Source organism: Vombatus ursinus, unplaced genomic scaffold (genome assembly GCF_900497805.2).
Source record: "Vombatus ursinus unplaced genomic scaffold, bare-nosed wombat genome assembly UNPS02000582.1, whole genome shotgun sequence".
In the NCBI taxonomy this organism is placed as follows: Eukaryota; Metazoa; Chordata; class Mammalia; order Diprotodontia; family Vombatidae; genus Vombatus; species Vombatus ursinus.
Genome location: NW_020940360.1, coordinates 33,858,052 through 33,884,234, shown reverse-complemented (window position 1 = coordinate 33,884,234; position 26,183 = coordinate 33,858,052). Strand labels below are relative to the sequence as shown.

Sequence of the window (26,183 nt, the reverse complement as noted above, 5' to 3'; positions counted from 1 at the left end):
ATAGATTAAAAAAAAACAAAATTAGGAATATTTATTATGCCTAGAGAATAACTCCACTTTTCCAATTATCTGAGTTCTAAAAAAGGAAAGCAGTAATATATAATACTCAAACTAGAATTTATGATGGAAATGGATACTCTTCTCAAGAGTCAACTTTTAATAATCAATCTAATAATTTGCTGATTACAATATGCAAATATAAATTAGTAAAACATTGATGTCATGTAAGGGGGAAAAAAAGACGTGTTGAAATATCCAGTTTACTAAAGCATAAATTCAAATCTTTACTACAAAGTGCTAGAATATTTAGGCACCGTAAAATACGTATATATGTGAAGGATCTGGGAAAATAAGTAAAAAAGATGTTAAACAAACAAGATATCAATTATGTTAAAAACCAAATGGCTGTATCAAATGCAAAAAAGGAGAACTGACATGAGAAGATTAAATAAAGAAAATTATCAGAAATTTTTTTTTTGCCAAATTATATGACAACAAAATGGATGACAAATGAAATAGTTCAATACTTATAAAAAAATTTTAACCAGGATAACAATAAAAAATGGAGAATTCAAATAACTCAATTTTGGGAAAAGAAATAGAACAGGCAATAAAGCATCGCTGAAAGAAAAAAGACCATGACTAGATGGTTGTATAAGTGAATTTTGTTGAACCCTAAGAGAATGATTAATTCCAATACTGCATAGATTATTTGTAAAAATAAGAAAAGAAGGAATACTACCAAACTTCTATGATGTAAAATATGATCTTGATACTCAAACCAGGGAGAGACAAAATAATAGGCCAATCTCCCTAATGAATATTGATGCAAAAAAATTAAATACTTTATTTAATTTTTGCAATATTTGTATTTAAATTTTATTTAAGTTTTAGATCAATATTCATTAGGAATATTAGCCTAGAAGTATCAGATTTCAAGCTATACTCCAAAGTAGGCTCATCAAAACTATTTGTTACTGGTTAAGAAATAGAAAAGATGATTACTGAAACAAATTAGGAACACAACACACAAAAGCAAACAAGCATAATAACAATGTACCTAATAAACCCAATCATCCCAACTATTGATGTACTGTCCTACTATTCAACAAAAACTGTTAGAAAAACTATAAATCACTCTGGCAGAAATTAGGTTAGACCACCATCTCCCATTATATTTATTCCAAGATAAGTTCCAAATAGATACATGACTATATATGTGTAACATCATAGCAACTCTACTTATAACAAAGAACTAGGAAAAAGGGTTATTGAAGAATTTTTTTAATGAATAAAAGCAAACAGAAGGAAGTTCATAAGGAAATAAAGAATCAAGACAGTTTTGAAAGTAACATTAAATTTATTATATATTTAAAAGAAAAAGCAAGCTGTATGTAAGAGTTGTAATTTCATGCATAATTCTCATTGGTTCTACTTTGTATAGAAAAATACTCATTTTATTTGGTGTTAACTTCAGAATTAAAAAAGAAGTTTTAAAAAAGGCAATGAAAAGGAAGTAAAGAGCATCTAAAGATCTGGTACATTTTATAGTCAGGCCAATGTAACTATGTATCTAATAACTGTTTCAATTTGCAACAGTTTAATCTAAGTGATTTTAGGTCTTATTCCAAGCTCAAATAAATTCATCTGCATTTGAGCTTCTGATAGTATATAGGATCTCTAAGCTTAGAACCATCCTAAAAATGCAACCTTACTGACTGAAGAGCTTAAATAATTTTGTTGAAAAATCATACTACAGGTTACCCTGATGATAATGTTTTATTTCATTGTTTCTATAAGCCCATTAAACTTTTTTTTTTTTTAGGATAGGCAATGGGGTTAAGTGACTTGCCCAGGGTCACACAGCTATTAAGTGTTATGTGTCTGAGGTCAAATTTAAACTCAGGTCCTCCTGACTCCAGGGCCTGCACTCTATCCACTGGGCCACCTACCTGCCCCTAAACTTTTTTTTTTTAAACCTACTGGCTTAAGACTCAGTAAACTTAGCCCACATCAACAAAAGAAAAATAGAAAATAAACATCTACTGATTTTAAGGTGGCTTAAAAAAGAAAAGAAAAAGAAAAAAGCCCAAGTTCTTAAGTTTTTCCTCTTAGTGATGTTGTAATCCATTCACTGCCCTGTGGTTTGGAAAGCTCAATAGTACTTTCCACGCTGGGCACATGCATCCTTTTTATTTGTGACTGCAGTTGCTACACATAGAATTTGTTGTTTTTTTGTGGTGAGGTTATATACACATACACAAGTGTATGTGTATATAGGAGTATATGTATGTATATATACATATATGTGTGTGAGGCATTCAATAAGATATCCAGGATATCCAACTAGCATTCAATGGGCTTTTCAGAAAAAGAAAGAAATAAAGAAAGAAATAGGAAAAAAAAGAGAGAAACACAAAGAAAGATAATAGAGATATTGAACTATTCTGGTCTAGAATTTTTTGTGTGTTGTCACCCATTTTTGCTTTAAGAGTGTGGCCATCAGCATTTTGAAGACCTTCTTCAGTTTACATTGCACTGAAGCAGATTACTGGGATAATATCTTAATTTTCTTCCCCTTTTCCTGAAATATGCTTCACACAAGCATGTATGTCTTGTGTATACTCCACAGAACAATAGTATTTCAGGGTTGGAAGAGATATGAGTAGTCATAGAATCTAATTAATACATAAAAGGAATATCTACTCTCTCTTCTCTCTCTGTCTGTTTCTCTCTGTCTCTTTGTCTCTCTATATCTCTGTCCCTCTCTGTCTGTCTGTCTGTCTCTCTCAGTATATATGCATGTATACATGTTTATGCATATGTTGTGTTCCCCATTAGAATGCAAGTTCTGTGAGGGCAGGGACGGCTTCACTTTTGTCTTTCTTATCCCCTGCACTTACCACAATGCCTCTCACGATTGGAAGAGCTTAATAATTGGTTGGTGACTAATTGACTGTCTATCCCAGGGGTGGGGAACCTGCAGCCTCAAGACCACATGTGGCCCTTTTGGTCCTCGTTTGGATTCAGTCAAAGGACTGCACTCAAGGACCTAGAGGTCCACATGTGACCTCAAGGCCATGGGCTCCTCACCCCTAGTTTCACTTAGTCCTCTACAATTCACTATAAAACATTTCCATTCCTTTTGCTGTAATGATCTATCCTTCATGTCTGGTGGCACAGAATTTTACCTTCAGTGGTATTGGATTGGTTATATTCTAGGGCCCAGTTTTAAATAACCTGTCTAATTTTAGGAAGAGCCTAGTTCAAAATGCTGAAACCTCTATGTGGGATAACTCTAAGCTTTGCAGTCATATACAAGTTTGGACACCACTGCTACACTGTACCACTATGATTCCTGGCCCTTTGGGAACTGTAGCAATGTCTCTTTTTTGGTGGCACCTTAGGTTATGCTCTCAAGCACTGATATTTATCTTCTTATATGCATGACCTTTATTTCCAGCTAGTCCAGAGAAACCCCTAGAGTTCAGGGAGCATCTTTGCATTTCCCAGACCCAGCACAGATGACACAGAGGACACAGCACCCTGTGCCACTCTCACTCTCTGGCCTTTTCTACCTCCTTGTCAACACTATTCTTGTCACAGAGAAGACGCCTCTGCTGTTATCTTCTCCTTTGATTGGTGAGTCTCTGATCTGGACTGCCATTTCACAACATGCCAAGGCCATGCTTACTTCACTCTCAGCTCCATTTCTCACTCTGGATTTTCCCACCACCTCAGAAGTCTCTTGACCCCATTCCCCATCTCTCCCTAACCCAGACTTTCCATTTGATGTGATCTCTTTCCCCATTAGCATATAAACACCTTGAGTATAGGAAATGCCTTTTTTGCTTATATCTATATTTTCAGTGCTTAGCACTGTCCCTGGAACATCCTTAGTGCTTAGCACTTTGTGTATCTTTCTACTTTTATATATACTTTATATATCTTTCCACCTGTTTGTTCCCATAGTAAATTCTAAATAAATATTGATGATCTTATGACATCTCCCCCTCTAGAAGAGTTCCATAGGGTATTTTTTTAATTTGTGGATTAAATTAATTTTTAAATGATATTACACTACTTAAGACCATCAGAGGTGCTCCAAAAGAGGTGCCAGAAACTTAGAGATGAAAAGCCTTGCTATAGCCCATTAATCTGGCTTGGAGTTGGATATCCTTCCCTGCCAAGCTCCCAAATGGCATGTTAGCTTTCCCAGTCATTCTTTTTTTTTTTCTTTCCTATTTCTCAGGCCCTTGGTGCAAAAAGAAAATGCATTGCAAGAATAAGAGAACAGAATCCAGTGAGAGTTTTAAACTCTTATGCTGCCAAATAAAACCCAAGATTGCAATGAAGCAGATTTCTGGTATAATATCTATTTTCTTCCTTGTGGCTTAAAATGAAGATATGCTTCAGTTTTATATCATAGCCAGTTAAAGGAGAAAAACAAGGAAGAAGGGGCCAAAGAAAGATATGTGGCAGTCTGATTCTTTCCCCATAGAGGGAGGAGGGGCTGGGGACACCAAATAGAAAAAGCCAGAGTAACTGATTTATCCACAGGAATTGCCATTAAACCCAAGAGGAATTATCCCTTTATAAGAATCCTCATCTCAGTTATTTTTGACTAGCATAGTTATTCAGAGATGCTTGGAATCATCTGACCCTGGATAGGGCCATTTGTAAAGGGTGCCAACTACCTTTGTGTACTTCCAAGTACAAAAGTAAGATCCAGTGTAAGTTCCAGGGCGCCAAAAACCACTCAGTCAGTCTCCAGTCCTGGCAGAGCTGGACAGCTCCTAGTTAGAAACTGGCAAGCCCTAAATCTGGACAAAAGGTTTGTAGGGGGCCATCTGCCTGGTTGGCACACATCCTTGCTGTATCCATGATATAAATTTTAAGGAGGTAGGTTCCCTATAAATGTGAGGTTTCTTTTTCTCAAATCCAGAATCTAAAGGGTACCTCAGAAAGAAAGGAAAAGAGAGAGTTGCAGAAAAAAAAAAAAAAAGGCAGACACAAAGAAAGACCTAAAGGCATTGAACTATTCTGGCTTAGCATCTCGGGTGATGTCACACATGTGTGCTTCAGAAATGAGCCCATCAGCATTCTGAAGAACCTCTTCAGCTCAAAACATTTGCAGTAACCTGGTCTAGGAGTGAATTTCAATTCTTGTTCCTACTTTATAATTATATCCTCAAAGATGACTGCAGAAGGTAGACTAAATGAAACCATGCCTATTATGCAATTTACTTCCCTACTTGATTTATGTTGTGTGGAAAATAAGGCACCATCAACAGACAGCATAGTGCAATGGACAGAGCACTGGACTTGGGAGTCTCCAGACTTGGATTCAGATCTCAGCTGTGCCACTAAGTATCTGTGGCAACTTACTTAACCTCTCTGGGGCTTAGTTCCCTCATTTGTAAAGTAAGGAGGTCAGACCATATGATCTGTAAAGTCTCCTTCTGATTCTAAACCTACCATCTTATGAAATGTGATATGACTTGCCAGATCTCCTTAGGGTCTTCTTCATTGCAGTACCTAGAAACCTGTTCTATTGAAGGCCTCAGGAGAGAGTGGGAGTGGGAGGGGAGAGGCAGAGATTAAAAGTCTTTTATCTATTAAAAAAAGTAGTGATTTTTTTTTCCAAGAAGGAAATAATTTCTAACATTTCCTCCACTTCTGAAATATTATGTTTATTCATCGTTTTAAAATTGAAAACAAGGAACATAAACTTCTATTCAGGAAATAGAATTTTAAAAAAAGGTACACTTCTGATTCTACATCAAGGAAGAAGAAGCAACAATTTGAAGTGAAGAGAAAGAAAAAGATCCAAGGGGGAGATATAAGGAAAAATACAGACATAGCAGGAGTATATAGAGAGGCTTGTATGCAAAACAGGTAAACAAACACAAGAAAAAAGGATTCAGAGCACTATGCAATAGAGAGTTGAACAAAGTGGAGATGTCTGAAAAAAGAGACAGGGTGACAGGACAGCTGTCTTCAAGTATTTGAATGGCTGCTTCAGAATACTAGTGAGGCAGCTGGCTGGCATAGCTGATAGAAGCCTCGGTCTGGAGTCAGGAAGACCTGAGTTCCAGTTCAGCCTCAGACACTTACTAGCTGTGTGACCCTGGGCGAGTCCCTTAATTTTCATCTGTCTCCATTTCTTCAATTGTAAAATGGAAATAACAGTAGCACCTAGCTCCCCAGGTCATTGTGAGGATCAAATAACATAATATCTGGAAAGAACTTATCACAGTGTTTGGTACACAGTAGGCACTTAATAAATGCTTGTTCCCCTTTTCATATTCACAAGTGACTCACCCGATATGCTAGGTGTCTTTCTTGTGTTCTCTTAACATTAAAAGATTGCTAATAAAGCACATGGGCAGTTCATCCATTACTGCTCACTCTTACTACAGGACCAGTACATTTTCTTTTTTGGATGATACATACCTTTGATGACAGCCTTTACTCCACTTTTACTATTTCACTCATGTTTGTAATATGTTACAGCCTGCTCCCTCCTATCGTGTGCCTTTCAATTGCCCTAAGGGTGACTATCAAATTCAATTTTTTTGGTCTTGATGATTGCATACATTATTTGTCATGTTTAATGATTGGTTCTAAATCAATAATAATCCGCTTTCTAGTATCACAACTGAGTGATCATTCTCTGATGTTTTTCTGTGTACAAAAAAATGGCCCCTCCCTTTTAACACCTGTAGCAGTTGAATGCATTGTACAAGATGGACCCAGACCACAAAGCAGGGTAGGCTGTATTAGCAGGTCTGCCATGATCATTTTTTTTCCTTTGAGGAACCCCTTGGGTGGTTTTAGAGAACCTGCAGTTTTCAGTCTACAGTTTGAGCCCCAGAACACTCTTTTAAAAAAGAAGGACCAGCAGGACCAAAAGAACAACATACACAATAGCAGCCATGTAAATTGGTAGAGGCCAGATGAAATTGTAGCTACAGGCCAACCACCTTCCCTCAAAACAACAAAAAACCAAATGTTTTAAAATACAATGTGCCACTTAATTTTTTTTCTACAATGACTGAGGTTTGCACGGATCCAAATTGATTTAAACTTTACGCCCCATATCCTAGTTGTTAAACACATTTAAGAAGTTTAGGTATATTAGATATCAGAATGGGAACGTGGGGGAGTGAACAAAGGAATCCCACTTAGTGATTGAGAACAAAAGAGAAAACAGCTTAAACAACAACAGCTATACAAATTAACTTGTGCATGAGATGCAAAAACAAAAATGCAGGTCACTCACTGAAAAATGCAAACAGATCCATAATCAGAGTTTTAAAGCCCAAGTCACACAGTTGCAAAAATTTCACAGGCACCTTATCTTAATTTAACTAGGCCAGGGGTTCTTACCCTAAAGTCCATGTACTCCCAATGGATCCATGGATAGATTTCAGGGGTCCATGAACTTGGACAGGAAATATGTATTTTATTATAAAAATAAAAATATTATATTATTAAAATATTTTATTATTAAAATTTAATAAATACACAAAATATGTATTTTATTATATGTTATGAAATATTTATTTTCACTAATCTCTAACTGAAATTTAGCATTTCCTGCAATTATCTAAAAGCATTCTTCTTAGAAAGGGTGTAAAGGCTTCACCAGACTACCAAAGAGGAACGTGATTCAGAAAAGCATAAGAATTCCTGAACTATACCATAAATACATCTTTTGATAATATGACAGTCATTGGTGGAAGAGGTTTGGTGTGAATGAAGGAAGCCCCAGAGGCACCCTCAGAGCCTGCTGGAAACAGGAATGCCTATTTCACCAGCAGAGCTAGGCAAGAGCAGCTGCTAGCAGAAAGCCCCCCAAATGCCCAGTAACTCTATAAGAAAGCACTGAATGAACATTAGAAACTGAGCAATCAGAGCTGGCTTCAGGTTACCTCAATGATTTCTTCTGACTTTGGGCTTGTGGTCTGCTTAATGAACCATATAGAAAAGGGTTAAGCAGATGGTAGAGTCTTTGTTTTGTAATCCTAAAATCCTATATAAATCCATTCTGTAATTATTGTTATTTGAAACTTGTGCTCACTTTCATGTATACTACCCCAAAAGGTTTTACGCTTGCTGGAATATCTCTTTAGAATTCTAGATATTTCAGAAATAGTTTTCAAATACCACAATTTCTGCTGTTTATGTACTATGAAACTGGTACTAACTAGCCATCTGACCCTGGGAACATCACTTCACTTTTCTAAATCTGAGTTTCCTTGTTTGTCAAATAAAAATTATAGGCTTAGAGGAGCATTGATATAGAGTTGGAAGGAAAGAAACTTAGAGACTAGCTAGTCCAATACCATTTTCCAGAAAAGAAAACTGAGGCCTGGCCCAGAGAGATTAAAAATACATCCTACATTATGGTGCTGTTTTAAGGCTCAAAAGAGTGAATGTATGAGATGATGTTGTACTACATAAGATAGTGATCTCATCACCTCAATCTTCATTAGCTAGTTCACAGTCTAGAATAAAAATTTGCAATGATAGACATTAATGAATAACTAAATGAGACTAATCTCTCAACTTTAAATTTTTAACTGGTAAAATGAAAGCAAAAATAATAATTGTATCTGATGTGTCAGAAGAGAATTTAAAAGCGGGAAAGGACCTCCCTTCCTAAATCTCCTTGTATGCAGTTTGTATACACGATGTATATACTTTCTGTTCATTCATTTTTCAGATGTGTCTTACTCTTTGTGACCCCATTCGGAGTTTTCTTGGCAAAGATACTGGAGTGATTTGTCATTTCCTTTTGCAGCTCATTTTACAGATGAGAAACTGAGGCAAACGGGAGTAAGTGACTTGTCCAGGGTCACACAACTTGTAAGTGACTGAGGCCAGATTTGAACTCAGGAAGATGAGTCTTCTTGATTCCTTGCCCCAGCACTCTATCTACTACGCCACCTAGCTTCCCTATGAATAGGTGTCCCAAAAGTGTTAGTGCAGTAAAATGGCAAATTTTGGGGAAATGCTGTACTTAAATGTTTTTTTTTTTATCTATTACAATGAAACCTCGAGAGCAGGAATAGTTTCACTTTTGTTTTTGTATCCTCCAGTGCTTAGCACAGTATCCAACACATAGGAAGGGTTTAATAAATTATTCTAGTGGTCACTTCATTTGAATTTTATAGAAGATACTGACTCCCAGAAGGGAAAGTAACTCATCCAGTTTGCACAGCAAGTTAATGGCAAAGCCAGAACTAGAACCCAGATCGTTATGATTTACAGGCTAATATTCTTGCTGCTATTTATATGGTATCCCATACATTAGCTCATGTTTTCATCTGATCCAAATGGGGAAAACAAACAAACAAACAAACAAAGAAAAAACCTTCCTTCACCAAAGATAAAGGCATAATTCTATAGGTTACAACATCTAGGCTAACGTCAATTCATTCATCAACATTCTTTGGGTACAGTTGTTTAACTACCTAACTGCATTATCATCTAGCACACACTTCCCCATTTTTTCCCATAAGAATGCCATGAGAGATTTTCCAAAATGTCTACCTTAAATCTAGATCATTCAATCTAGACTTACCAGCCTAATAACCTTATCCCACAAAAAGAAATGAGGTTCATTCAGCAAAACTTAGTCTTTGTGTATGTTTCACTATATCTTATCTAGAATATAACATAGAAATTTCATTTTTAATTAATTTTATGTCATAATGAACAGAAAATAGGCAGCTCACAACATATAGTATGACTACTTTTGAAAAGATAGAAACCAATACATGAGGGAAGATGCTTTAAAATTCTCAATAATCTAGGGGCAGCTAGGTGGTGCAGTGGATAGAGCACCGGCCCTGAAGTCAGGAGGACCTCAGTTCATATCCGGCCTCAGACCAAACACTTGACACTTACTAGCTGTGTGACCCTGGGCAAGTCACTTAACCCCAATTGCCTAAAAATTAAAAAAAAAATTTAAAAAAATTCTCAATAATCTGTCTATTCTGGAGCTCTTTTTCAGATTATTTACCATGCACTCTGCATAATATCATGTACATATCTGATTATTTTCATGTTGTTTCTCTCATTAGAATGAGTTTCCTTGAGGGACTTTTATTTTTGGTCTTTCTTCATACCCCCCGTGCTCAGCACAGTAACTGGCACCTGCTAGGCACTTAATACATGCTTGTTGACTGAATGACTGGGATCTTGGTAGGGTAAGAGGATGGGCTTGACCATACAGGGCATTGCAAGGTAAAGACATCCAAACATTAACATGAAGATGACCTGTGACTTTTCAAGAACAATGATGCCACTTCATGGTGTGGTCCTTACCTCGGAGGTCATCTCTCCCCCAACCCTAGCAGGAATCTCCTCTACAGGGGGCTTCCCTGGCAGATGGGCTCTAACTTCTACTAGAACACTCATGATATTCCATTCTAGTGCTCATGTTTCCTATGCTCACACTTTCATATGTCAGTCCATTCCATTTTTAACAACTCAGATTACTAGAAATTTCTTCTTTATATTTAACCCAAATTCATCATACTCTGTAATTTCTACCATAGACCCTAGCTCTGCTTTCTGAAGATACACAAAACAAGTCTTCCACAAGACACCTCTTCAATTATTTGAAGACTGTATCATACCCTCTCTACATCTTCCCTTTTCTAGGTTCACTCTCCTTAGTTCCTTCAACAGTTCCTTGCATGATATAGTCTCCAGGTTTTACACCTCATGCTTACTCTCCTCTGGACCTGCTCCAGTTAATCAATTCTTAAATGACATTCGGAGATAAAAACAATAGCTAGATTTGGTCAGTTTTGTACAAAGCACAATGGGATCTTTACTTCCCAATCTCTGGACAACTTAGAAGGTAAATCACACCACTGGCTCATACTGAGTTTGCAGTGAAATAAAATCACTAAGTCTTTTCCATATAACCTGTTATTAATTCAAATCAAATCAAATCTCAGTTTGTATGATTTTTAATACACAAATACAGGACTTTACAATGCTTATAAAATTTCAACTTATCAGCTTGGTTTTTGTTATTGTTCCATTCCAGTCTATGAAGACATTTTTAAAACCTTGATTCCATTGTGCACTGTACTTATTAGCTATCTCTGTTAGTTTTTTGTCATTGGAAAGTCTGGTAAGAATACCTTCTATGTCTTTATCCAAGTCACTGATGGGGGAAAAACAAAGCAAAACAAAAAACCCTTCACCATAGAAAGATACCAAAATTCAGGCTAACATCAATCCATTCATCAACACTCTTTGAGCACAGTTGTTCAACCACCTAACTGCCTTATTATCTAGCACACACTCCCCCATAAGAATATCATGAGAGATTTTGCAAAATCGTCTACCTCAAATCTGGATATATTCTATCTAGACCTACTAGTTTAATAACCTTACCCCCCCACCACCACCAAAGAAAGAAATGAGGTTAGTTCAGCAAAACTTGGTCTTAGTGAACCTATGTTCATTATTATTGATCACTGATTCCTTTACAAAGTGTTCACAAGTCATTTGTTTAGTGATCTGTTCGAGAATTTTGCTGGTGATCACTCCAATACTCCACTCAGAGAAGGATGAAAAGAAGCAAAGTTCATAGGGATTGTAGGAAGAGTAATGAGATATCAACACTCAAAATACTGCCCTAGAAGCATATCCCTGTAACTCCTCTATGGCTTCTTCAGTTGTGGTACCTAGTAGTTTGAGAAATATTATTTTTATTGTAATTGCACTGTGGCTATGATACTTTTTAGAAATGCCAAGTGGATTAAAATCCATAGAGTATTAAAACCTTGCCAAAACGTAACTTCCCACGAACTCTTCACCTGGAAAGATCTCCAAGAAACAAGGGTACCGATCTGGGGAATTCCATGCGATCTGAGGGGATTACACAGACAGCTACAATGCAGCCACCCTCCTCTCTAGCTTTATTCTCCCAGATCTCTCCGGGATTTAAGAAAGCTGACCATGGATCCAACCATCTTCATCCCCCTGCTCAAAAATCTTTAGTGGCCTCTTATTGTCTCAAGGATAAACTAGAGGCTGGCATTTCAACACTCCACAATATGGTTCCAGTGAACTTTTCAAAAATCTTATTTCACACGACTCCCCTTGACATACTCAATGTTGTAGGCAAACTGACTTATTTGCTTTTTGCTGAATTCTCTCACCTCGATACTTTGTCCTGGCTGTTTACCCAATTCCTCCTGTGTCTATTTCTGCCTCTTAGAATCCCTAGTTCTTTTTTAAGGCTAACTAATAGCTGCTATTTATGCAGCATATAAACGTATGCAAATAACATTATTTCATTTGATCCCCACAGCAATGCTGTGGAGATTGATGCTATTATTATCTCCATTTTATAGATGAGGAAACTGAGGCTGATGAGGATAAATGACTTATTTAGGGATCACATACAGCTAATAAATATCCGAGGCAGGATCTAACTTTGTCTTCCTGATTCCAAGTCTATATCCACTGCACTGCCTTGCTCCCTCAGTGGTCATCTCCCAGAGGGAATCTTTCCTGTTCCTCCTAATTGCTGGGTACTCTCTCCCTCTTCAAATCATCTTGTATTTAATGATCTGTGGACATGTTGTATTCCCCTGGTAAAATGCAATCTCTTTGAGAACAGGTATTGTTTTTCATTTTTGCCTCATATCTCCATTTGTTGGATTGAATTAAATTTCTCCTCAAAATGTTCTTTCTAACTCAGATTTAGGCATTTGCCCTCTCCTGCTCTTTTAATATTCCTGCTTCTAGAGTAGAATAGAACAGAATTCATGTACTCCCAGTTTGTGTCGGTCAGTACTTGCTGGATGCAGAGAGGAAAACAATATCAAGGGTCTCCTTCCTGCCAGTTGATTGCTAAGATGCTGAACATACAGTAAGAAGGAGATTTTAGCACAGAACAGGACCCAGGAAGAGGGCTTGAGAAATATGCCCTGTGGTCGTGGTGAATGGAGACTATGAGAAATGGGCCTTTAAGAACAATTAAAAAATAATAGCATTTCCAAAGTGCTTTAAGGTTTGCAAACATTTTACAAATGTTATCTCCTTTAATCCTCACAACAATCCTGGCAGGGGACTGTATTTTGCTTCTCATTGTATCCCCAAGCACTTAGCATAGTGCCTGGTATATAGTAGGTGCTTAATAAATATATGTTGATTAACTGATTTTCATTCTCCTCTTCCGGACGTTTTCTAGTTTATCAATGTAGGTAGATGCTGTTATTATCTTCAATTTATAGTTGAGGAAACTGAGGCATATAGAAGTTAAGTGACTTGCCAAAGGTCATAAGCTAGTAAGTGTCTGTGATCACATTTGAGGCCTTCCTGACTCCAGGCCCAATGCTCTATCCACTGTACCACCTGGCTACTTAAGGTAGGTGCTATTACCCACATTCTACAGGATAGGAAAATGAGTCTGGGAGAAGTTAAGTGACTTGTTTACACAGCTAGTGTGCAACTATGTGAGGATTTAAACGCAGGTCTCCCTGATTCCAAGCTCAACATTCTATCTACTGGGCCATCTGACTAGTCAGCAACCAACTGACCAAATAAGGTAAAACCAACAAAAAATAAGATTCAGAGAAGAGCAAAAGTTAAGGCAAAGAAAACTGAGCAAGTCAAAGATGAGCTCACAGAATCATTTACTTGAAAGGAACCTTAAAGACCACCGAGTCCAATCTGTAATGGATCAAGGATTCTTTTTACAGAATGCATGGACAAGTGGTCATCCAGTCACTTGGAGGCCTCCAGAAAGGAGGCCTTTACCCATTGCCTCCTGAGGAAGTCCATTCCAGTGGTTCTGATTGTGAAGAACGTTTTTTTCTTACCAAGCCTAACTTTGCCTCTTTGCATTTTCTCCCTATTAATCCTAGGTCTGCCCATGGAACTAATCAGAAAAAAAAGTCCAATTCCTTTTCGGTATGACAATCATTTAAGTATAAGAACAAAACTATATGATTCCCCACTGACTAAGTCTTCTCTTCTCCAGGCTAAACATCCTCAGTTTCTTCAGTCAACCCTTTCTTGGACTCAAGGGCCTTCATCATGCATTCCAGTTTTGCTGTCCTCCATACCTGGAACTCTCTTCCTCCTCATTTTCACCTCCTGGCTTCTAGCTCAAATCCTACCTTCTGTAAGAGGGCTTTCCAGATCCCCCTTAATTTAGTGCCTTCTCTCTGCTGATTACCTCCAATGTGTCCTCTATATAACTTGTTTGTACATAGTTATTTGCATGTTGTCTCTCCCATTAGGCTACGAGGCCCTTGAGACCAGGGGTTACCTTTTGCTTCTCTTATTATTGTTAGCACTTGGCACAGTACCTGGTACATTTTGTTGTATAATACAGTGACCTCATCTGCATGTGCATGCAGCATTCCACGTCTGTAGCACCCCCCAACCTCTCTGTACTTTTTGTTCCATTACCAGAAATCTATTTTCTCTCCCTCCCACCCTGACCCCCGTCAACCTGTACAAAAACTTAGGTGATCAGTGACACTCTATAAAAAAAAGAAAAGAAAAATCAATTCTTTGTTACAAATGTGCATTTGAAGTGAAATAAATTCCTTCATTAGCTGAATACCAAAATATATGTCTCATTTGGCACCCTAAATCCGTCACCTCTCTCATGGATACCATGTTTCACCAGCCCTCGGGAATTACATATTGATCATAGTGTAAAGCTGTTTGTTTTTACAATGTTGTTGTTATTGCGTAAATTGTCCTAGTTCTGCTCATTTTATTCTTCATCAGTTCTGGACATTCTCCAGCTTACCAATGTCCTTCCTATTATGTAGCACCCAGAGCCAAATATAACATTCCAGAAATGGTCTGACCAAGGCAAAATAAAGCAGGACTATGTCTTCCTTAATCCCGACTACGATGGCACTCAATGCAGTCTAATATCACTTCCACTTTTTTAATGGCCATATCAAAATTGGTAAAAGGCAAACAGGGTAGAGAGACATGGGGACACAACAACAAAACAAATTATGTGCTTCTCTGAGCAGGAGGTTTTTGAGACAGGAACACCTAAAATAGAGGGATTAGGAGAGCATCCTAGAAGCCTTTCCTGTCATTACAAATTCAGAACAAATTGGATTATAGATTTTTCCTCTGGCATATAAGTTTGTTCTAAAGCAGATTCATATTTGTTTGACTACACAGATATACATACACACACACCACACACACATATATGGGGGGTGTAGAGAGGGAAGGTATGTATGTATATTTTAATTTGACTTAACATAGGTCATAATCTGCTCCATTGGAGAAATTGTCCACATTTATAAATTCTCATATTCAAAGTATCAAGGTAAATTCAACATAGTTTTCACCAGTGGATAGAAGGTTGAACTTGGAAACGTGAAGACCTGGATTCAAATCCTGCTTCAGACACTAATGATTTTACGCCAGTTTCTTAACCTCTCTAAACCTCATTTTGTTCTTCTGTGAAATGAGGACAATAAAAGCATCCACCTACCACATCATACCTGTCAGATTGGCCAATATGATAAAATAAGAAAATGATAAATGTTGGATAATATGTGGGAAAATTGGAACACTAATGCATTGTTGGTGGAGTTGTGAAATGATCCAACCATTTTGGAGAGCAATTTGGAACTATGCCCAAAGGGCTATAAAAATGTGCATATCCTTTGACCTTGTAATAGCACTTCTAGGGCTGTATCTCAAAGAGATCATACAAATGGGAAAAGGACCCACATGTACAAAAATATTTATAGCAGCTCTTTTTGTGGTGGCAAAGAATTGGAAATTGAGGGGATGCCCATCAATTGGGGAATGGCTGAACAAGTTGTGTATAGGAATGTAATGAAATACTATTGAGCTGTAAGAAATGATGAGCAGGGAGACTTCAGAAAAACTTGGAAAGACTTGTATGCTCCGATGCTGAGTGAAGTGAGCAGAACCAGTAGAACACTGTACGCAGTAACAGCCATGTTGTGTGATGACTAACTTTAATAGCATTAGCCCTTCTCGGCAATGCAAGGATCTAAGACAGCTCCAAAAGTCTCATGATGGAAAATGCTATCCACATCCAAAGAAAGAACTATGGAGTTTGAATGCAGATTGAAGCATAATATTTGCTCTCTTTTTTCTTCTGTTTTGTTTTATTTCCTCTTTCTTGTGGTTCCTCCTATTGGTTCTAATTCTTACTTACAACATGACTAAAGTGAAAATATGTTTAATAGGAATGTATATGTATAGCCTATATCAGATTGTGTGCCATCTTTGGGAGGGGTAGAAAAATTTAAAACTCAAAAGCTTATGGAAATGATTGTTGATAAATCAAAATAAATTTTAAAAAATAAAAATTAGATAAAAGGATCCACCTCACTGGGTTGTTATGTGGATCAAGGACTTTACCCATGACACAATACTATAAAAATACCCGCTGTTAATATTATTTTCACTTAATATATTTTTCCCCTATCTGAATATTTTTGCTCTTCCACTTGCTTTTCTTTCAACCCTTGGGAATAGTCATTTTTATTTATCTCATTGTATTTGTTTACTTTTAGTTCCTTTATAGCCTTTTCTTTTTAAAAAAAATGTTTTACATTAGTTTGTCACCTGTTTAATTTTGATCTGTCTCTTATTTCATCATCTCTCACAGCTCTTTTACTGGCAGCATGTTCCCATGCTCCTTGTGGTCTTGCTCATTGCCTCAGCTTGCACATCTGGATTGCATTGTGCAAACATTGCTCCTGTAGAGGCTTGATGCAAACAAGCCTTAGCACCATGGCCCAGTGTTGTCAGGACCTCCATTCTGCCTAGAGATACAAGCAGCAAGTTCCTGCCCAGTCTAACATTTTGAAGCAAAAGTATGAATGCTAAATCACTATCTACAGTATGAGCTCCTTGTACTTTCCACTCACCTGTGCTGACAGTATAGATGCAATGCAGTCCAAATCAGTTTTCCATGGAAATGTTTTGTTTGGTTTTTTAACTTTAACATTATACAATCTGGGCAAGGATTCAACAAAACACTAACATGAAGTCTGGGATCTTTTTATCTGGGGTCCACTGATAGACCTAGGGAGAATATGAACTCAGATTGGGAAAGAAAAATACATTTGTATTTTCACTAATCTCAAACTGAAATGGAAATGTCTCCTTCAATTATAATTTTTGAAAAACCTATTATTCTGAGATTGGGTCTTTAGGATTCATCAAACTGCTAAAGGGGTCCATGACGCAAAAAAAGGTTAAGAATTCTTGCTTTAAACTTAATTAAAAGTCATGTTTGTGTGTGTGTGTGTGTGTGTCTGTGTGTGTGAAACAGAGAGAGAGAGAGAATGAGAGAGAAAGAGTGAGAAAGTGAGAGAAAGAGTAAGAGAGAGAGAAAGACAGAGAAAGAGTGAAAGAATGTTTTTCCAGATTCACAGACATGCTGCTGTTAAGTGATGGGTATGTGTAGGTGGGAAGGTAACATAGAAAATTATTTAAGGGGACCTCTTGTAACTAATCCAGAATGTATCATTAATGTGTAGTGTTTCACACCTTAGTATAAAGATGGTCAATGTAGTTATTAAGCTTTTATGGTTAAGATATCAACGAATGGGGAAAAGTGCTACATACTAATAGAGAAAAAGAAATAATTTAACACTCTGCCTTTGCGTAGGGCTTTGTATTAATAATTTTATGATCAAACTATCAAAGCAAAGCCTCCCAGAGCTTATATTAACTCCTTTTCCTCTGGATTTTATGGGATTGCTTTTCTCACAAATTATTTTCAGTTCCCAGGGCCTCCTGAAAGTTAAGGATGTAAGGGGCCCTAGAAAGAGACAAAGCCACTGAGTCTGTCCCATAAAATACCATGCTCTAATAAAATCTTCTTTGGGGAAAGTATGAATCATTATGGGGACATGTAGGTAAGAGCAGCAGGCAGCCACCACCCACTAGAGAACAGGGTTGATAAAAGATAACCTGCATTTTTAAAGAGAATGCAGAATAGATTTCTACCTTCCCCCATCATGAAAAGAAAAAAAAAATCAATCGGCAATCTCAAAAACAGTTCTTCCTCTTCCAGTGGGTCTTACCAGCTTGTTCTCCAAGAACTTGGGCATCAGTTTTAGTTTGAAATTTGGAAAACAGGCGGGAAAGTCAGAAAAAATAAACTAAAGCAGATCTTCATTGGACTCAAGTGTAGAACATTAGGAAAGATCTTAAAAGAAAAGCTCGTGTTATTGAAGCTCTCATCCCATTTTACTGATTACTTCCTTTATCTAGAAGGATTTGAAGAGCTACCTGATAGTCATTGCGGCAGATAGTGCACTTTGAGTATGAACTCCCTCTTATGCTTTCAAATCAGAGCAACATTCAACAAGACATCTCTTTCTAGAAAATTCCTTTTACCCACAATCACCTAAAAACTTTTACGTGCAAGCCGTTGCCAAATCCAGATAGTAGAAACATTGTCAAGTTAATTGGTATAATTATAACAAGAATATACATATAACCAAGCACCAAGTCTCAGCTGGAAGAGAAAGAGGTTTATAAAACAAAACTTAAGTTTGTGTCTTACCATGATGAAGCAGCTTTTCAAGTTTCCTATAAACCCACCAAGAGACTATGGAACGTAAAATGCAGTCATTCAGGCAACCCCTCCCCACCCAAATAAATTCCTTCCCCAAAATCAATCTTCTAATTTCCTTCAACAGCCTTTTCTAGTCTTTCTCCTTCTGTGTTATCAGTTTTAATACCACACCAGGTCACATTCCAGCTGTACTTCTCTCTCTAAGAGCCAGAGACAACTGACAGTGTTTATGTGAAAAGCTCACTTACTAAGGGTGTGTTTGATTCAAGAGTTGAAAGGGTTAAGGAGGTGCGTCCTTTTTTAGGTGTGACACAGAATAAAAATTGCTGAAAAGACAACAGAGGAAGTAAGAGGTGATTTGGCAGGAGACACCTTGAATACATTAAATTATATGGAAAATCTGAACTACACTGGATTGGAAATAGGTAGGAAGGGGAGATAAGCAAATTCTAGTAATACTATTTTTTTTCTCTGATCACAGAATCACAGACTAAGATTTGAAAGGAACATGAAAAAACATCTAGTTAGCAAGCAAATAGGGGGAAAAAACCCTGTGATTTTTACTCTTATTTTTATTCTCCACTTTAAAACAATTATTGTGCTTCGTTTTAAGCAAATGATACATTCTTCAAGGATTGGCCAAACAAAGCCGCAAAGCACATTCCACAAGAACAGATAAACAAAATCACTGCTGTTAAACCAAGTGATGGGTATGTGGAGATGGAAAGGTAATATAGAAAATTATTTAAGGGGACCTCTTGTAGGTAATCCAGAACGTATCATTAACCTGTAGTTTTTCACACCTTAGTATAAAGATGGTCAATGTAGTTATTAAGCCTTTATGCCTAAGATATCAATGAATGGGGAAAAGTGCTAAGTATTAATAAAAAAAAAAGAAATAATTTAACACTCTGCCTTTTCTTAGAGCTTTGTATTAATAATTTTATGATCCAACTATGGAAGTGAAGCCTCCCAGAGCTTATATTAACTCCTGAGTATCCAATGATATCACTTATATGTGATCTGAGTTTTGTTGGGTCTCAGAGTTGCCTATATTTAGATTACTGTATACATCACAGATTCTCTTCCTTGGGCTTTGCTTTCTTCACTTTCACCGCAAGTCAAGACATCCCATTCATTATGTTTTTGGTCCTCTTCAAGAATGAAGGACAAACAACAACAACCACCAAGTTTGTAAGACAGCACATTCTGTGAACCAGAATCAGTTAATTAAATGCTACACATTCAAATAAGAACCAAAAAGTAAAAAGATATTCTATTTTCATCACTAAAACCAATTTCATTTCTAAAATTCAGTGATTCCCCTCATAATCCAACAAGATGATAAGATTTGGGCTGTCATTCATGAGGCAGTCCTTCAAACACTGTCCTATGTGCTGCCTAGGTTGACCTATTATCTCTGAGTCTGAGTTTCTCCATTTTCCACGCTTTAATGTTTCACTGGACCAGCTAGGTGGCACAGTGAATAAAGCGCTTGACCTGGAATCAGTTCAAATCTGTGTGACCCTAGGCAAGTCACTTAACTCTGTTTGCCTCAGTTTCTCCATCTGTAAAATGAGCTGGAAATGACAAACCACTGCAATATCTTTGCCAAGAAAACCCCAAATGTGGTCATGAAAATTGGACATGACTGAAAAGATTGAACAATAACAAATGTTTTGTTAAAGGTCACTTTGTTATTAGACCTCTCCGTTAGGTTAAACTTCAATTCTCACTTGGGGACATAAATCAGAAAAAAAAAAACCAACAACAAATCTCCTTTCTCATTAAAAAAAAATAAAAAACAACTAATAACTTTACAATTTCTTTGTTGTTATCATCAGTTAACGTTCCCTAGTTCATAAGATCATATTTCTAGAGCTCGGTTAATCCCAGTGTTCATCTAATCCAGGGCTTCTTAAACATTTTCCAGTCATGACTCTTTTCGCCCAAGAAATCTTTACATGACCCTGGGCACATAGGTATATGAAATAGGTATACAAATCAAAATTTACTGATAATAAATCATAAAGAAATTTATTTTAAAACAATTCTTTGGTATACATATAATTTTGCCATTTATTAAAGCCGAAAGCAAATTTGCATACTAATGAGATAGATGTGCTTATTTATTTTTACATAAAGAATTAAATCTTGACGGGATATCTGATACTGTGAGATGTAGAGCATCTTCAATGCTTTTCAGGGTTGATTGATATTTTGATGTTATAATCATCAATGCTGAGAACGCCGCTTCACATATATATGTAGTACAAAATGGCAGAAGTATGTTTAGGGCCATTTCAGAAATTGTAGGAAATTCTATCCTAATCCCAAGCCAAAATTTGTTTAACGATTTTGTACGTACGATAAAAGCACTGCAATTCATAGTCTCGGATCTCAGTGGAGGTGTTTCTGGCAACGGTCATTGATATCGCATGGCATGACAGCATGCGCAGTACAAAGTGGGCGTGTTGTGTGTTCAGAACCAAGTCTTCAGTGAAGTTGCAAGATGCAACACGGGCATGCACTGCCAGGAACACCTCAGATTCATTACACTTTTGATTTTGAATTAATTTTTGGTTGTGTGTTCAGAAATTTTTTACTGTCGCCAAATTTTTCATAAACCCTACATTCTTTATGTGACTCCATTTGGGGTTGTAAGCCACAGTTTAAGAAGCGCTGATCTAGTCTAACCCCCTTAATTTTACATATAAGGAAACCTAGGCCTAGAGAAGTATTTGACTTGTCCAAACTCTCACAGATAAGAAGCAGCAGGAAAAAAAATTGACTAGAAATCCAGCATATTTTCCAGGTGGAGTACAGTGCTAGGTATGGGTAGCTGAACGTCCTTATTTGAAAACAAACTTCTTAAGGTTTTATTGGGTTTTCTTGTTGTTCAGTCATTTCACTCATGTTTGGCTCTTTGGGACCCCATTTGGGGTTTTCTTGGCAAAGATACTAGAGTAGTTTGCTACTTCCTTTTCTAGCTCATTTTGCAGATGAGGAAATTGAGGCACACAGAGTTAAATGACTTGCCCAGGGCCACATAGCTAGTAAGTGTCTGAGGCCAGATTGGAACCCAGAATCTTCCTGACTCCAGGCCTAGCACTCTATCCACTGTACCACCTCATGCCCTTAAGGTTTTAGAATAAGACAATTACTTTTCTTTTCTTCCTAGCATTTAGCACAGTGCAATGCACAAATGATGAAATGCTTTTACACATTTATTCCTAGTCTAAACTGGATTAGAATTTCTGTTATTGGAAGGTAGGTTGGCTCGTTTCAAAGAATAATAAACCTGGAGTCATGAGAAGTCATGGGAGCTAAGCCTTTTAAGGCAGGCAGAATAGTTTGTATTTGATGTGGTAGGAGAAAGGAAGCTGCTGGAGCTTTCTGAACAAAGGAGTTGCCCTGTGAGGCAGTGTGGTACAATGGAAAGAGCATTGGGCTTTGGAGGCCAGGGCATCTATGTTCAAATCCTAGCTTGGATACTTCTCCCTCTGTGCCTTGGGAAAGTAGTCACTTCATGTGTCTGGGCCCCAGTTTCCTCACCTAAAAAAATGAGAGTAAAAAAAAATGAGAGGAACCCAATGAGTTCCAAGGTCCCTTCCAGCTCTCTATCTATGAAGCTATAATGAAAGTAACACTTCAATAAAGATTAGTCTGGCAGTATTCAGGATGAAGGTGAGAGAAAGGAGTTGAGAGTCAGGGAGATTAGCTAAAAGGGTGTTTCAGGCATCTAATCAGAGGGATGAGTATGGTAGCAGTGGGAATAAAGGGAAAGAGATGACTAGAAAAGCTGACTGAATTAGTGACTGACTATAAAAGGGAGATGAGTAGGATGAGTCAAAGATGGCTCAGATTCCAAGCTTGTACGGCTAGGAGCACAGTGGTGCTGTGGTTAGGAATGGGGCATTCAGAGTGGAAAGCCGATGGTTTTAGTGTGCAGGATATTGGATTTTATATGATGGTAATGGTGGATAGGTGAGAGGCTAGATGGTACGGTGGACAGAGTGCTGGGTCTGCAGTCAAGAAGACTCCTCTTCCTGAGTTCACTTAAGTGAAAGGGTACAACCATTCTGGAAAGCAGTTTAGGAATATAACACATAAGTTACTAAACGGTGCATGTCATTTGACCCAGCTATACCCAAGAGAGATCAAAGAAATAGAAAAAGGTCCTCTATGCATAAAGAATATTTATATTTTATAAAGAATGTTTATGATTGCAAAAAATTGGAAACTAAAGGGAATCAATTGTGGAATGGCTGAATAAGTTGTGGTATTTTTTTTCCAATCACACATAAAGACAATTTTCAACATTCATTTTTTAAAAAGATTTTGAGTTCTAAAAAGAGCTCAGCCTCTTATGCCTTAGTATCCAATTTTTGAAAATTACTGCCGCTAAAAAGTTCATCACCCTGGAGCTAGTTTGGTTACAAACCTCTTTGAACTTAGTTGGATTCATCTATAGGCAAGTCCATCGCACATTGATGGATTTATAATGATAACAAAAGCTAACATTTATATAGTGTGTTATGTAAAATTACAACATCAAAGCAGTAGAGTTTTTTGATTTAAACAAATTCTTTTTGTTGTTGTGGTTGTTTTGGGGGGTTTTTTGTTTGTTTTTGTGAGGTAATTAGGGTTAAGTGACTTGCCTAGAGTCACACAGCTTTAAACAAATTCTTTTGCAAGAATAAGTACCAGGGACATCTAGGTGGCACAGTAGATAAAGCACTGACCCTGGAGTCAGGAGGACCTGAGTTCAAATGTGACACTCCTAGCTCTGTAACCCTGGGCAAACCACTTAACTCTGATTGCCTCAAAAAGGAGGAAAAAAGTACTGTATAATGTGAGTTTTTTTTCTGTTTCCACAAGATCTCTTGTATATGTGCCTTCCTTTCCCCTCACAAGGCTCACCTGAACCTTACCTGGTTTGGGCTCTCATTCATTACTTCTCGCCTCTGCCACTGAAGTAGCCTCCCAATTATTCTCAGGGCCTCAAGTCTCTCCTCACTCCACTCTCACACAGCTGTCAAAGTGATTTTCCTAGAGCTCAGGTCTGGGTTTATCACATCTCTGCTCTAATCCAATGATTCCCTATAACTCTGAGTTCAAATAGAAACTCTTCTCTTTGGCATTTAAAGCTCTTCATAGTCAGACTCCTTCCATTTTTTCCAGTCTTCCAGTCAGAAAGGTCTGAGTTCAAATCCAGCATCATACTAGCTGTGATCCTGGGCAAGTCACTTAACTTCTGTCTGCCTCAGTTTCCTCAACCGCAAAATTAGTATAATAGTACCTACCTCACAGGACTGCTGTAAGGATGAAACAAATAATATTTGACTGGCAGTTAGCAAGTGCCTGGCACTTACTAGGTGCTTAATAAATGCTTATTTTTTTAATCTTAAAAAAAAAACCTGCTACGTGTATTACTTAAGGCTATCCATAGATGAAGATCTTGTTCTTCATACAATACTCTGCATTGTTTGCACTGACTATCCCCAGTAACTCAAATACTCTCTCTCCCTATGTCTCCCTCCTAGGATTCCTGTTTTTCCTTCAATACCACCTTCTGTATGAGGGTAAATTCTCAGTCCCCCCAGCTGCCTGTAGCGCCTTTCCTTCTCAGTCTACCTTGGATCTCCTTTGTATGCTTCTTGTAGATATCTACTTCTGTTCATGTTGTCTTCCCTATCAGAGGCAATGACCTAGAGGACTGGATTCACTATTTCTTTGTGTTCCCATCAGCTAGCACAACTCCCAGTACACAGTAAGAGCTTAATAAATGCATGTTGATTGAGTGATTAATGTAGAAAGTGAAGATGTGAAAAGAAGACTGGTTCCTATTAGCCTTTCTTCCCCCTTCACCCAATGGACCTTGTTCCATGAATGAGCACAGGTGGGCTAGCCCAGTGACTCATTCACTTACCACTAGCAAATGGCATTTTTGACAGGGTTTAGAATTTGAGAATAGCACCTTAACATGCTCCTTACTTCCAGTATCTCAAGCCAAATTTCCCTGAGAGGTTTGTTTGGTTCTGGGGCTTTCTTTCCTATACTTACCTTTCCCATACCTGGGTGAGTCTTTATCCCAGAGTAGCAGAGCAGGTCCAGGGATGATAATTCCTTACCCTGGCTCCTATGACTGTGTGACTTCAGAACCCAAAAGGTGAAGGCTCAGGAAGAAGAAAACTTGGATCATTTTCAGTTTTGCCACAGCTGACTTTCCTGCTATACTTTTTTTGGATAATTTGAGTAATGGGGACAGAAAGGTATGTTTCTTAAACTTACTAATTATGCTATATGCCTGTATTTATATCATGACATGTCCCAAATAATCTTCTTGTTTAGTTGTTTTTCAGCCATGTCTGACTCTTCTTGATCCAATTTTGGAGTGTCTTGGCAAAGATATTGGAATGGTTTGCCATTTTCTTCTCCAGTTCATTTTACCGATGAGAAAACTAAGGCAAACAGAGTTAAATGACTTGCCTGGGGTCACACAGCTAGTAAGTATCTGTGGTTGGATTTGAATTCAGGTCTTCCTACTTCAGGCCTGGCACTCTATCCACTGTGTCATGTAGCTGCCTTCAAGTACTCTTAGACCTCCAAAAATGTTTCAATAAATATTCATTATCTTTAGCGGTTTAGTGGCTAGAGTGAGTGGTACAGTGGAAAGAGTGCTAGATTTCAAGTCAGAGGACCTGAATTTGAATCTCTTCCATCTACTACCTGTGTGTCCTTGAACAAGCCTCTTTGTGCCTTGATTTCCTCATCCATAAAATGAAAAGGGTAAGATCCCTTCCAGCTCTAAAACTCCAATCCTATGATCCCAAGACCTGAGTTCAAGTCTAGTCTTTGACATATACTAGCAGTATGACCCTGGGCAAGTCATTTAACTTCTATGTCCCAAGCAACTCTTTAAGATTATAAATTGAGGAATAGGTGCCCATCCTGAACTGGTAGAGTCAAAAGGAGCTCTCTTGACAAATGAAATCACAGGTCTGGTCAAAAGAAAAGTCTTTAAATGTTTTAATTTTTTTCTGATGTCAAATTCAAAACCTGATCTTTTGTTGTCTTTGTCCACATGTTGACTACGAGTTCCTCTTACAGTTCACAATACCTGGTTGGAACTTTGGCTTCTCCATGGCCTGAGCTAGGTGTCTCCAGATCCTCTGTTCTAGTTTCTTTGGCTCAATCTACTCCCACCCCACTTTACTGGCCCCCCTCACATTAATTGAGGGCTTTACTGGGTGTTTCTCTCTGGAAGTTGACAGCATTACATCACGCCCTTCCATTTTCTAGGTATATTTGCAGAACCAGTTTGGTGAAAAGTCTGGGAAGGGGATTAAAAATTCCCTAGTGGAGGGTAGTAAGGCTAATGACTAGTTGGAATTTGGTGATACTTGCCTTCCTGGAAGCATCAGCTCTCCCAGAGAAGGCAAGATTCTTGCCCTGGCTCATAACACATCCCTCCACCTACGCATTTCTTCAGACACACTTAATCCCTAACTTCCCCAAGCCTTAAAAACTAGGATCTATCATTTCTATAATACCAGCTGAACTGGCTCCTGTTTCCTGGACTGTG

General features: G+C 37.7%; 1 protein-coding gene across 2 annotated transcripts in view; it reads right to left on the bottom strand.

Annotated features, from left to right (window-relative positions):
• Positions 1-26,183, bottom strand: part of CRYBG1 (crystallin beta-gamma domain containing 1) — a 266,595-nt gene that overhangs the window by 86,175 nt on the left and 154,237 nt on the right. The window contains exon 1 of one of the 2 annotated variants that reach the window (XM_027855383.1): positions 18,584-18,828. The exons of the other annotated variant lie outside the window; for it this stretch is intronic. Within the exon in view, the coding sequence (XP_027711184.1) occupies positions 18,584-18,586 (3 nt within the window). The 5' untranslated portion in view covers positions 18,587-18,828. Of the gene's footprint in view, positions 1-18,583; positions 18,829-26,183 lie in introns of those variants that run through there. 2 annotated transcript variants of the gene reach the window in all.